Genomic DNA, 14,356 nt, shown 5'->3' on the forward strand with positions numbered 1-14,356 from the left:
TCAGTAAAAGTGGTCTTTATAGGCAAGATCTTCATTAAGATCATAAATTTCAGTTAAAGTGGTCTTTGTAGACAAGTCTGATAGTAGGCATATTAGTTACTCCTGTTATGTTCTATATGTAGACAAATGTGAAAACTTAAGTAAAAGAGAAAGGGATAGAAATCATAAAAAGAAGTAGTTTTACTATTAGTGAGAAAAATGAAAGGGTTTATTATACAGTAAATGAAATGCACTAAAGTTTTGTTGATTATAAGCCCAGCGCAGGGTTACTGGAACCTTCTTATATGATCATGATGATGTTGCAATATTTTAATACTCCAATAAATTTTCACATAAATGTCATATATCTCAAGTTTTGATCATTTGATTATTGCATGTTTGTGTATATAATTGGATAATATTGTCACAGTTCAGAACTGTTCACTATTTAGGGGATAGGATGTGTTAGCGGCCTGATAGCTTGACGTCTGTAGAGCCGCGGTACGGTGTTCCTAGGGTCTCGGGTTGGCGTCCCGGATCAGGCTGCACATTTTCTAATCCTATGACAATATAATAACATTATGAATAAAGATACAACTTACTAGAATCAATCTTAAAAGACAAACTTTATAGTGCTGTCTGACAACTACACTCTGTACAGGTCTCAACTCCATTTTTGATACTTTACATTTAAATTCCTTTTATGAACAAAACAAACTGTAGCACTGGACAAAGTCCACTTCAAAAGTCAAGCCTGTTAAACAGTTAAACTTGAGAAAGTTACCTTGAAGTCAGCCATTTAAAGATTAATTTCTGTCTCATTGTTACTATACAAAATAATTGTATTTTTGCATTTGACTATAATCTGTGTTCAAACCATTTAAACATATCAGATTTTCTGATTTTATCATCTAAAGTAACCTTTAAATGCTCATTTGTATTCCTGCTGACATTTGAATCATGTGAAATGAAACAAAATTGCTGTAATTTTAGTAATAAATAGTATAAAAGCTTCATAAGTAGATGGTCAAGCTACAAATATGATCTTTAGATATCCCAGACTGGTCTCACAAAGTGACAATTATTGCTGATAATTGGACTTTAATTCAGAATATCAGGGTATTATTCTGTGCAAACTTTCTGCCAGTTTTTATTCATTTATTTCACATCTTTTTAGCGAAAATGATGATTTATAACTGTGACAACATATGGCAGCTGACCAACATGTGTTGAGATTTTGGATTTTTTTCAAACTGACCAGTACAGATTGAATGAAACTGACCAATTGTCAATGTCATTATAATAATTATAGTCACATCAGTGTTTAACTGTTTTGTGATAATTGATAGAAACAGGTCTCAACAAAAGACATGTGAATGTATATTAGTATTTATTGCAAATCTAATCTTGCAACTTGAGAAATACTTTGACCTTGGTTTGTATTGGTAAATCAACAAATTATTATCAGCTTTAATATTACGCATATATTTTCAATAGCGCACTTTTAACCATATGAAGTGCATAAAATGTAATATAAAGATTGTCACTCCTACTCTTTGAATGATTTTATTGTATCTTGTATCAATCTATATTTTAAGTTGACAAGATAAATGTTTCACATAATGTCTTTGAATGGTTTTAATATGGCTGTGATATGTTGAAATTAAATGCGCATTTAATATGTTTGTTTCCTTTGCACATGATTTTACAGATCTCACATTAGAAACATCTATTGTTTGTTCTTTTGAGGACATCTGTTGGTTCACACCCCTGGTAGCAGAGGTTACAGTATATCACAGTGAAAATTACTAGTGTGCAGCAACATTTCAAGTCAAGTTTGCCCGTCTGCTGTATTCAGATACTCCCTTGGTCCAAATATAGCTATTTATCATTTCTCAAAACCCCTTTACAGAGATTTCTGAATTTCCGTTCTATCCCACATTTTTTATTCCCAGTGCAAAAACACCCAGCACCCAGCATGAAGTTTGGCATTTACTGCTCTGAAAATAATATATCGCCAACTGTAACTGAGAAATATCTCCCCTCCCACCACTTTTCCTCCCCCCCCCCCCCCCCCAGTACCCCTATCATAAAAGGGAGTCGATGCATAACCTCCTACTATAACAGATCATCATGTGATGATGAGTCATACACTAACTTCAATGCTACCCCATTATTTAAAATGCATTACAATTGAAACTTTATTTTGTATTGATTTGATGATCAGCTGGCAGTGCTCTCTCTTCCTTTGACTTTCTCAATTTTATTATTTTTTTGAAAACGATTCAACTTGGGATACCCTTAGAGTGACTTATATAAGACATGATGCATTTTAATTTAGAATGCAATATCTTTTATTATTTGTTTAAACTCAATACTATAAAAAGGGTTTATAAAATAACTGTTGTAACTTTAATCTTTGAAAAATAATAATTGCATCTGATATTTGGTATTGTTGTACGACTGAATTTAAACCGTTAAACGTTTCAGAGAACAGTTTTAAGAAGACAGTTTTTACTTGATTGGCAGACTGTCAGAAAGATTGAGTCATTTGGCTTAATTATAATAATGTGGGTTCAATTTTCCCCTGTCAACTGGACGTTTGTTGAAATGGAAATTAGCTTAACTTTAATTGGGTGACAGAGGGGAAAAATATCGTAAAGCTTTGAAAACCACAGACTGCGTCTAACATTTAGTCATACAGCTCAGAGAGCATGTTGGTGCAAAATATTGATGGCAATTGCATGTGTTTTTCAAGAGAGGATATATTTATAATTCAGTTTTAATATTTGATAGTGGATTTTCGTCATAAAAAAGGTATTGTTGAAAAAATTATCTCATGTTTTTGCTAAAACTGTTTTTCTTTATTGACATAAAAATGTGGAAGTGAAGAAATAAAGATGTTTTTGTCACCATAATTGGTTTTTTAGAAAGCAATTATTTGTATGACCATGCGTTGAAGGAAACTACTAGACAAAGACATCATAAACTTTCTTAATGAGTCATTGGTATAGAATATGTGTATATTTCTTACTGATTTACTTACATCTTACAATGATATCATTGTGATAAGAACATGAAACTTAAAAAAAAGGTGAAAATTACATTTCCTTTCATGTAAACTGAATTAACATCTTGGGGTTGTTGTTATTTTGGCTAGCTATGTGACAGGCGAGTCACATTGAGTTTTATTTTAGCTTTTGATGTTAAGACTTTCAAAGTGGTATTTATAACCTCTGGCGGATGATGGTCAAATTTTGCATGTCTGGGTCCTCCTTATTTAAGTATTTCTTGTATGTGTCTTGTTTGTTTGTGCCGTTCGTTATGTTATGTGTAAAACTATCTTAAAATGGCGACTCGAAAAAATATTAAGATTGGATATTTTGGATATTTTAAATCATTTACTTTTATGAAATCTGTTTTTTAAGTAACATTCAATTTAATACATTTTAATTCTCTTTTTAATCTGTCTCAAATGTTTAGTAGTACATGTTTTATTATAAAATTAGGAACCTTCATGGTCAGCAGGTCAAATAAAGAATTAAATTCAAATAGTGTGGAATAATTTTTTTTTCTAATTTGTTGGTCAAATTTTAGTTTGTAAGTTATTTTAAAACATTTGTTTCTATATTTTTAGGTGGTGACACCAAATCGTCATGGAGATCTGTTTTTATATGAGCAACCAGCCGGAAGTCAACCTGACTATGATGTTCCCCCTACACGCTACCAAGGCGTAAACATGTATAACCATACTGGTAGTAACCATTCTTCAAGAGAAGATCTTCTGAATGCGTCTGCTTCTAGTTTTGAACAGTCATTTTATGATACACCGCCACAGGGGCGGAGTTTCAATAGATCTCAAGACTTGAGTATGTATGATACACCCCCATCTCATCTAGACCCATATGATATGCCATCAGGATCAGTAAGAACTAGTCTATCATCGAAATTTTCTGATGAGTCAATGAGTTTATCTAGTGGGTTGTCAAACAGCAAATCAAATCCACCTAGCATGTGTGATTCTGCACGATCTAGTATGGACATTTCTTCCTATGGATATGTACGATGTTCCACCCTCACAACGAGAACGAGAAGCCAGAGAAGCAAAGGCCGCATTGTATCCTATACGTTCCTCAAAGGATTCTGGACTTGACATGTATGACTCGCCTCCAAAATTGAAATCACCACCTTCAATGGTTGATGATTACGATGTACCAAAATTAGCGGCAATTAATAATGAAAGAGAAAATCAGTTTAGAAACTTGAAAATTCCAAGATCTGAACCAACTAGTCCAGGAGACTTTCTCGACGATTATGACGTTCCTAAAAAGTCACCATTTGCTTTAAGCATGGAACAAAAGAGTTCATTAAAGTCTGACCTTTCTCAATCTGACCTTGAAGACTATGACGTCCCTAAACAAAGTCCACATCCTGTGATTGGAAAGCCACCAATTGCAGCCAAAACAAAAAGACACAAATCAAATTCGATTGGATCTCTGTTGGATGATTATGATACACCCCAAAGTCGTAGGGTTGAAAATGTCAGCAAAGATGATATGTTTCTGAGTCCAACGAAAAGCAGGTTAGCTCAGGACATTGACGATGATGTGAATGATTATGATGAACCTGATGCTCAGACTTCTTATAATTCAGTTGATAAACCAAAATTTCAACGACAAGAACACGCTGTTGATGATCTTTATGATTCACCCAGAAATAATGCCCCTGTAAAAAATATGGCAAAAGAATTTTCATCTTTGGCTGTAACCAGACCAAAAGAACCCCTTGGTGTTTATGATATTCCTCCACAAGTTACAAGAGACTCGGTAATTTCATCTAAATCTGATTCTTCTGATAGTAATGAGGGAAATAATCGTTTGTCCACATGTAGTACGGATTCTCGAGGCTCAGATATACCAATCTATGATGAATTGCCTCTAGAATTGGATGCTGCAAATGATTTAGTAATAAAGCTGCAACAAGATGTTCAGAAGTCAGTGAATAAGTTTAGTACTTTTGTGCATAGTTCATGGAGAAAGAAAGAAAATTTAGAACTGAAATTGTACGATATAAAAACAGCATGTATAAGTGTTGAGGAAAAACTTGGTGAGTTTGTAGAGTTTGGACAAGGTACTTTAGCAAACTCTGCAAAGCTGTCAGATCGTAAGTTAATTAACAAGCTAAGCAAGTATCTGATTCCACTTCAGCAAGCACTTCAGCAAATGAGAGTATCAATTAAACATCTAGATGATGTTGATTGGCGAGTTTCAAAGTTAAATGCTGGTGAATCACCAAAAAAGGATGATTTAGGAATAATTGCTGCCTTAAATAAAGATCTTACTCATGATGTACGTAAGCTTGCCTCATTTATACAAGGCAATTCTTCTTTGCTTTTTAAACGTGCCAAAGACTTTAATAGAAGCTCAAGAAACTCGGACCATTCCATGCCATCTACTCCAGTAGGGAAACCACCAATAAATCGTAAACCAGCATTACCTGCTAAGCTGAATATCGGGACCCCTGTGCAGGCTCGACCACTTCCTGCACCTCCCCCGACTGAAAGACCATTACCTCCAACACCAACTGATAAAAAGTCGCAGGAGTTTGGGTTCAGTGGACCAGATATGAAAAGACTTTCTGGGGATTTTTCAAGCAAAAGAAATTCAGGAGAGTTTAAAAATTGGTCAGGTGAAATTCAGGTGAAAAGATTATCTGTTGACCGATACTCTGAAAGTGACAGAAGTTCTTACAAAGCAGAAGATCTGATTCAAGAATATGATTATGTTGAATTAGAAGAAGATAAAGCAGATAACAATGAGAAATCTCATTCTGTTAATAAATCAACAGCTGACTTCAATGATAATATGAAAGGACCTATTGAAAAAGTGAATGATTCTTATGAGAAGGAAATGGAAAAAACATTGGATGAAATTGATGGAGTAAATATATACTCTGATGAATCTGGAGGTACTCTGAAGAGGGATATGACCCTCAAAGACGTTGAAAACTTTGAAAATGTTCAAAATGACACTGAATCGGAGCATGACACTGGAACTCTAAAGAGAAAAACTGACAGTGAAAATAGTGTTGAAAGTAGCACAGGTACTTTGAAAAGTTCTGAAAAGGAAGCAGAAGAAAATAGAGAGTTGTAAACGAGAGTCAGCCTGAAGTAACAGATGTACCCGAGCGTGATAATGAACCTAAAAAACTTCAGCCTCTTGATTTTGAGGATAAACAGGTGTTAGCGTTCTATGCGGAGCAGCTTGACACTCATTCAACGCTTCTAACGAACTCTATAGATGCTTTCTTTGCATGTATTGAGAACAATGAAGCCCCTAAAGTGTTCATTTCTCACAGTAAATTTGTGGTCGTTTCAGCACACAAACTTGTATATATTGGTGATAGTTTACATAGAAACATGAAACATGATGTTGTGCGTAGTAAAATTATTCAGTGTGCAAATATTTTATGTGACAATTTGAAATCAACTGTAACAGCAACGAAGACTGCAGCATTGCAGTACCCGTCCGTACCAGCGGTTCAGGAAATGGTTGACAAAGTTGTTGATGTCTCGCATTCAGCGCGGAACTTAAAAATGCTTGTTGCACAGGCTTCAAAACTGTAGAGTAGTGCTATATTGTGTATTTTTCATCTTCATATTTAAAAAAAACTGTTAGTTATTCATTAATTTGATTAATGATTTTTGTTTTGCACAGCCATTAAATAATGTAAAGTTAAACTTTGTGCATTGTATTTAATTACATATTTCTTGTAACATAAAATATCGCTGTGATCCAAAGATTTATTTTTTATTGTGCCATGTGTTGTAAACATGTCAGTTATGTTATTTACGATGTATATAAAACTTGTCATATTAGTTTCATGTACATATAGAATCAGATTGTTGGGAAGTCATAAATCTGTAATTTTGAATGTTCTCTTCATATGAAAGGCTTCAGGTGTTATATAATGTAACTAGGTAAAAATGCCAATTTCTTTATTATTTTAACAAACTTCTTATTATCGTAACAAATATTCTTCATGCAATTAAATAAGCAAAATAATCATTGAAAACAATCATGTAAAAAAATTACTTTCAATTAATATTGATTAATATATGTTGCAAAAGAATTTTCTCTTATTTTTGTTCTAATAAATATTTCACAGTAAGAGTCCTGCCATTGTTTTGTTGTTTTTTTTTCTTTGTGTCACTCTGTTGGTGAAGCTAACCAGAAAACAAGAGATGATTTTATAGGATTTTTTTTTCTCCATCATAGAACAAAGAAGTGGATAACATTAAATGTAATAGAGCTTTCTATGTTTTCTGTCAAGCAATGAACTATTGTCATTATACAAAGTGAATTAGAATGAAATTCTACATTTTTTTTTCATTTTCCACTTTTTAAATTAATTATTTTGTTTTATATAAAGGTCATATAAGGGATATTTGTGTGTGTAAACATGCCTCTATATTATCCAATTTCCTACAATATAATATATATATCTTATTTATGCTGTTTCTTGATATAAGTATAAACCTGAAAAAAATAAATATGTTAAGGTAACATTTTGTTTAAATTTAGACCTTATTGCTTGCAAAGTCAAATGAAATTGTGACAAATAACTATTTCTTTGATATTACATAAACAACAAAAGGTTGTTGATGGCTTGTGTAAGTTTAATAATAAAATTTGAAGAACATAATATTAAAGAAGGATTTTCATAGTCATTGAAAAGTTTGTTTTTTTTTTTCAGAAAAAAAATGCATGTATCCTATGGTAACTTGTAAAAATGAGGCATAAATGTTAGAGTGAAAGGACAATAGTTTATATTGTTTATTATCATACCACACTATACTCTTTTTTTGTTACTTGCCTTAAATGTCACTACAGTGGTTTATCTCATATATTTTCATTTCACATTTTGACATGACCTTTAAAAGGTTACATACATCTTTTTAGACATATGCAACAATTTTTTTGTACATTCAAAATGGTTGTTCACTGAACTTATCTGGTACCATTAATACTTTTTCATCTTTTCTTTCTTTTTCTGTGTTCAGTTACTGTCTATATTTAAGCCATCTGTCAATATTTTTTACCAAACTTTTCTCTTTTTTTTTGGCCAAAAAAAAAATATAATGATTAGATTATACTTGAATATATATAGCTAAAAGTATCACATTGATCAAATTTTGACTCATTTACTGAGATAACAATTTTATTTAAAAGATGTACACCTGCCATGTTTGTTGTTTGGGGGCTTTTTTGTTGTTTTAAAGATTGTTTGGATGAAACTATAAAGAAACTTTTTTTCAATAAAACCATTTATTTCTATTATTTATACAAAATTTATTGCAACTGTCAAATTACTATTATCTGTACCTGACTATCAGTCTTGTTTGGCGCAGTATTGTTAAAGTGAGTGTAATATTTAAATGAAATCTGTGATCATTTTATGGGAACAAGGGGCTGCAATCCTTCTGATTATTTTTGCAAGAGTTTAATCCCTTTTCTCAGTTAATTTTAAACTCGGACAAGACAATGAAATTATTGATCATGCATGCATTGCTTAAATTGTTTCAATTACTGTTGAATAAAGATAATAAATTGAAGACAAAAATTTTGTGTTATGAGGGAACCATGGAATATGTTATTAGATGGTATTCTTTCTTATATAAATGTCAGAATTTTAAATTGAAATTATTGTTAAAGAAAAAGTTGTTACATTGCTGTGCCAAGATGACAGGAAAGATAACTCTTTTCAAAGTTGGCTTAATCACATGTATGACTGCTGCAGTTGCTTCCCCTTGCAACTAAATTAGAATAATTCTGATTCTTTGTACAATTCTGTAAATGTTATCTTTATTTAATGACAAATGTATTGCTTTCTTATTGTTGCATCATGGAGCAAAGAATGTTTACACTGCATTAGAGAAATGTCTAAAAATATAAATATTTTTGAAAACAAAACAGTTTGTCTTTTTATTGGTATCCTGAAAATGTAAACTGAGATTGAAGCGAGCTGATCCAAGAGGAGGAGGATGGCTTCCCTGGTCAGCCTAGTCTTCACCTAACAATGTCTTCCAATGCAATGAGTTTGAATCCTGTTTGGGGACTACAAATTATTTCATGTGAAGAAACAAACCTGCTAGCTGGAGGATGATTGGGGGTTCTACTTTGATGAAATAATGCATTCAGGGACATCTGAGGTTTTCCTTATAACCTTATAACCACTTCGATGTTAGTGTGTATTGAAACGCAACTGAACAAAACAATACCTGCTGGTCAGCACTACTAGAAGAGTTTTAAGCTATCTTGACCACTCATTCTTATACCATTGTTGGTTAGTCATGTGAGAAGATATAAAGTTAGAACTTACAATAATGCATTTGAGCTGCATCATGACAAAACCAACATTATGGGTTTGCAACCAGCATGGATCCAGACCAGCCTGCGCATCCACGCAGTCTGATCAGGATCCATGATGTTCGCTATCAGTTTCTCTACTTGTAATAGGGTTGGTAAGCGAACAGCATGGATCCTGATCAGACTGCGCGGATGCGCACGCTGGTCTGGATCCATGCTGGTCGCAAACCCATTATGTTGGTTTTGTCATGACGCGGCGCATTTAAAGATGTTATATCTATGTATATTGTATTCAATTGTATTAATAACAAAATGCTAAAAGTAAACTTACATGTTATTATGGAACTTGGACTAGATTTTTAATTGGGGCAATTTAAGTCGATATTACTGTGGCATAGCAGTAGTCTTTCATGATGAAATTCAATATGGCTTTTTATAAATATCCTTGAAACTGTCTGGGCCAATATTGCATGAATTAAAATGCAGAAATGTAAACAAGTTGTAATGTATGCATTGACATGCCTATAAATGTGTCTTTCTAGACTTCTTGAAAATATTGATCAACTAAAATGATTTTCAATAACAAAATAAACATGTAATTTCATTGAATCCTATTTAAATTTCAATTTTTCACAAAGCTCTTCTATCTATCTTCGTTAATGTCAAACCCTGGGGACTTAAAGACATGTCATACTGCTTCAGATCATGTTTTTTTTTACGATTACACTAAGCAGGTATTCACTGTATATGTTGACTGAGATACAAGGGAATCCAGGAACCAGTTCTAGCTTTTATTGTTCTCTTACATGCCCAGTGTATAGCACTGATACATCGAGGATAACCTGGATTTTTTACCAGTACACCTCTAGGTAGATTGGAAACACTGAAAATGTCTGGGTGTTACTCAAGATCAAACCCGGGACCTCAGGAGTGACAGTCAGTGGTCTAACCAACTGAGCTATCGCGTCACCAATGCTATATAATTGCATAGTAACAAGGTTGTCAACAGTACAGTATGGTAAATGTCATTTAAAATCAGAAATAGTTGTGTTTATAATCACAGAGCTATATTTAAAAAATAAATTCCTTTTTAAGCTATTGCTAGATCTTAAAGATATAAATATGGATAAAGGGAAACAACTTTTTAATAAAAAAAAAAAAACAAGAATAAAGATCAACAAGTTCACACCTCCCTCTTATTTGGCCGATCAAGGGAAGCAACCGTTGCGACGACATAGACAAACTCCCTACAGGGGTTACTTTCCTTGAATCACTTTTTACCACGTTGAAATTTACCCTGACACCGACCTGCAAGCGTTTATCGACACCAGATTAAAATGAGTGAAGAAACTAAAAATTTAGGTCCTGAGGTCCCTGTTGACGAAGATCAAAGTAATAAAGACAAAATACTATGTGAAAGATGTTCCTCAGTAATTTTACTTCCAACTAAAGCCAAGTACATTAAAAGAGAGGTGAGTTAAATTAATTACTGAAACAGGAGTCTGACCCTTTCATGACATGACTCACAGCATGTAGCTATAGGCCGCCTATCATGTCACCAGACCTTGTAAAAATTATTTTGTTTCAGAATAAATGCTGGAAAATAATTTGACGGATAAGTAGTTACCATCGATACAGTAAAAGTGGTCTTGTGTTGCAGCACAGATGAACACTAACATACTTTAAATGTGTAAAGTTTTATTTGGTATTACTAACATACTTTAAATGTGTAAAGTTTTATTTGGTATCACAATTTTTCACTTATTTACTTCACTAAGTGGGTCCATGAAGTACTATGAAAAATAAAATGCGACTATGAATGGAATTCTATATAGTAACGACTGCTTCTTCAATGAAAATTAATACACAGAATTTTTAAGAAATACAGTGTTTTCTTTGGATGACAAAATAAGCTGGACACTAAGGACAGTAAGAACCCTTTCAAAACGATGATCGGCCAAAAAGGAAACACAGCGCTAATCTTTAGTTGCTTGTTTACATTTAATTCACTACAGGCGATCACTTCTTTTGCCAATTCTTGCATTCTGCAGATTTTTTAAAAGTTAATTTGAATAAGGTGAGCTCATAGTTGCATTTGTCTTGGGCTGTAGATGACACCTATTGTGCTTTTGGGGTTGTACTTGATGGGTCAAAGTTCAAGGTAACCGTGACTTTATATGCTAAAATTGTTTCCATGTTGATAGTTCGTTTATATTTTTTTTGTTAAATTCATGCTTACATTTCAAACCACCTTTGTTAGGCGCCGCGGGCGTCCTTGGCCAAGTAGTTAAGGTTGTTGACTTCAAACCACTTGCCCCTCACATCTGTGTGTCTGAATTCTGACAAGGACTTGCAGGGCCTTTTTTCACAGTTTGGGGAAGCAGCCCAGCCCTTAATTTTGGGGAAAAATTACACAGTATATTTGCAAAAGGGGAAGAAAAAACTTGATGTAAATTCAATTTTTGGGGAAAACTGCATGATTTTAAAGAAATTTTCTTTGGGGAAGCAGCCCTATACCGGCCCCTGTTATAGAAGGTAAAAAGGCCCTGACTTGGATTCTTTCATGTGAGGAAGCTATCCAGCTAGCTAACAGAATGTCGGTGGTTCTACTCAGGTTCATGCCTGAATAATACCTATACTGTGTTGGTGTAACATAAAACCCAACAACAACAAAAAAACACCTTTGTTTACTCTGTGTTTCTTCACCATTTTACTACTTTCCAGTGCGTTGCTGTATAATTTTTGTTTTCCTTATTCTTAAATACATACCATTTTGAACTGTTTCTCTTCTTTGTAAAAATAAATATAAAATAATTTTCAGGTTATTCAATTAAAAATTTTTTCTAAACACATAAATTGAAAGTTTTGCAGTTTTACTGACCATATCATATATTTTTTGTTTTAGTTCTACTTGCCGAATATGAAGAAAAAAACAGAGACTTCAAGTCCGGAGGATGGTGAGACTGTTGAAGACTTCTGGGTCGTAGATGACATGTTCACATTTGAAAATGTTGGCTTCTCAAACACAGTTGATGGGATAAAATACCTAATATGTGCAGATTGTGAAATAGGACCAGTAGGATTCCATGATACTAGTGATAAAAAAGCATTTTATATAGCTCATAATAGGATAAAGTATGATGGGTGAATTGGACATCTTTGATTAGGAAAAATGTTTGCTTATCATAATTTAAAAGTCAGTTGTTTTGATATGGGACCAATATTGTTATAATGAGTTATCAAGCTTCTAATATTTTAATTTTATTTTTTTTCAAAATGTGCAATATAATATGAAATTGTTTTTGGCTTATGCATGTAAAAGCTTAGTATGATAACATTTTCATATTTGAGAATTGTGTGGGATTAAAATGATTTTCATAATTTTTAACAATTCATTTTCTTCTTCTTTTTTTTTCAAAATAAGTGACTAAGTCATTACATATCCTATTTTGAAAACATGTAATAAAATAATATTAAGTGAGAAAAATTTCTTATTTCATTTTTCCTGCATAAAAAGTATGTTTTTTAAGCTTATGAGCATGATGTTCAGGGGTAAACTTTTGTGACAGCATGATGTTTGTTGTCTGTTGGGCTTAGTCTGTCATGGGTACTTATCCATAATTTACTTGAAGAACATCTACTTAATTATTTATTAGATTTAGATTTTTTTAACAAACTTCACAGGACTGTTCCTTTAATGGTGAATCTTTACAGGAGTTATGAATGGTTCCAGACTTCCTCTCTGGTGCATACATGTTAGTAGGTCAAATAGACAGAATACAATAAAATCTTTTTGGCATGTAACATCACCTTGTGGTCCTCTACAAAAACTGTCATTATTGGCTGTCCCGAGTGTCACCTTATTTAATTATATAGATTTATATATAAGAAAACAACATTCAAATCTACTCTGAAACTATGTGTCCTATAGTTTAGATATGATGTGGCATTGCATATCAGACCTCTACAAAAATTGTGTAATTTATGTCCATGGGATCAAAAATGGCCGGTCCTAGGATTTACTTTTTAACTCACTGGAGAAATAAGTGTTCAGAGATGGTGATTTTGTTATCCCATGATGTATGTCATCCGTTATTAGCTTACCGATGTTCTTCATGTGTCATTATTCACAATTTCTTTAAACAATTTCTCCGAAACCATATGGTAAATTTCACAGGAATATTCCATGAATATCCTCTACCTAAGTTTATAAATGATTCCAGTCTGATTACAGGAGCTAAAAAATGAAGCTGTTAAAAATTTTCTCCACAGTAATTTCAATGCCCAGGGCTTACATATTAAAGGTGAGGTATCATGCTATTTCAGTTTCCCTTCATTTTCAGCCTTTTTCCATGACATGAAATTTACTTCTCATAAATACGAACAAATGAAGTAAAAGAACATACAAAAGTTAAAAAGTCCTATCCCTGGGATCTAAAATGACTGGCATTTGGGTCATGTAATTAACATTGACTTGCATAGTAAATATTTCATAAAAAATCTTTTGCTCCAAAACTACAGTTAAATAGCTTAAATACTTGGCATGAATTTTAGTAATACCTAGTAATGCCTAGTGGACTTTTATATAGAATTTTTATAAAATGACACTACCTCTCAGTGAGCTATATAGAGCCACGATGTCCTCTTGTTTACCTTGACTTCTTTCCCCAGAAACAACAATGCCCAGATATTTATATTTCACCGCCTGAACACTCTTTTATTACAGGTATCATTTATAAGGAAGAAGAGTGTGAAATGTTATTTTAAGGACCTAAACAGTCAGTGCTTTTAGTGCAAACTTCAGCCACCACATGCACTATCATCCAGTTTGATTAAAAACAAATTTCTATAACTAGATTCTGGCCAAAACTCCTCAATGTCTCTCAACACCAGCCACCTCACTATACCAGCCACCTCACTTAATTAGATCTGTGCATGTCTGTTGAAATATAGGGAAGCAAAATGAGAAAATGTTGGTTTTTCTTTTTTATTCATCTAATTATTTTAAT

General features: G+C 33.0%; 2 protein-coding genes across 2 annotated transcripts in view; both read left to right on the plus strand.

The window, feature by feature from the left end:
• LOC132759983 (breast cancer anti-estrogen resistance protein 1-like) overlaps positions 1 to 8,341 on the plus strand; it is a 61,068-nt gene extending 52,727 nt beyond the window's left edge. Inside the window, 3 exon segments of the mRNA XM_060751861.1 lie at positions 3,617 to 4,027; positions 4,029 to 6,119; positions 6,122 to 8,341. Coding sequence (XP_060607844.1) covers positions 3,617 to 4,027; positions 4,029 to 6,119; positions 6,122 to 6,604 — 2,985 coding nt within the window. The 3' untranslated portion in view covers positions 6,605 to 8,341.
• Positions 8,342 to 10,634: 2,293 nt separating this feature from the next.
• LOC132759985 (guanine nucleotide exchange factor MSS4-like) lies at positions 10,635 to 12,834 on the plus strand. Its single transcript, XM_060751862.1, has 2 exons — positions 10,635 to 10,819; positions 12,253 to 12,834. Exons 1-2 carry the CDS (start codon positions 10,685 to 10,687, stop codon positions 12,493 to 12,495), a joined length of 378 nt encoding a protein of 125 aa, XP_060607845.1. The 5' UTR covers positions 10,635 to 10,684; the 3' UTR covers positions 12,496 to 12,834.
• The last annotated feature ends 1,522 nt before the right edge of the window (positions 12,835 to 14,356 follow it).

Source organism: Ruditapes philippinarum, unplaced genomic scaffold (assembly GCF_026571515.1).
Source record: "Ruditapes philippinarum isolate M1 unplaced genomic scaffold, ASM2657151v2 ctg339_1_1_1_1, whole genome shotgun sequence".
Lineage (NCBI taxonomy): Eukaryota > Metazoa > Mollusca > Bivalvia > Venerida > Veneridae > Ruditapes > Ruditapes philippinarum.

What these genes read in the sequence shown, in the direction of transcription:
- LOC132759985 (XM_060751862.1), top strand. Translation starts at nt 10,685, where the DNA reads ATGAGTGAAGAAACTAAAAATTTAGGTCCTGAGGTCCCTGTTGACGAA. An exon ending in CCAAGTACATTAAAAGAGAG is followed by an intron (nt 10,820 to 12,252) that starts GTGAGTTAAATT and finishes TTTTTGTTTTAG; the next exon opens with TTCTACTTGCCGAATATGAA.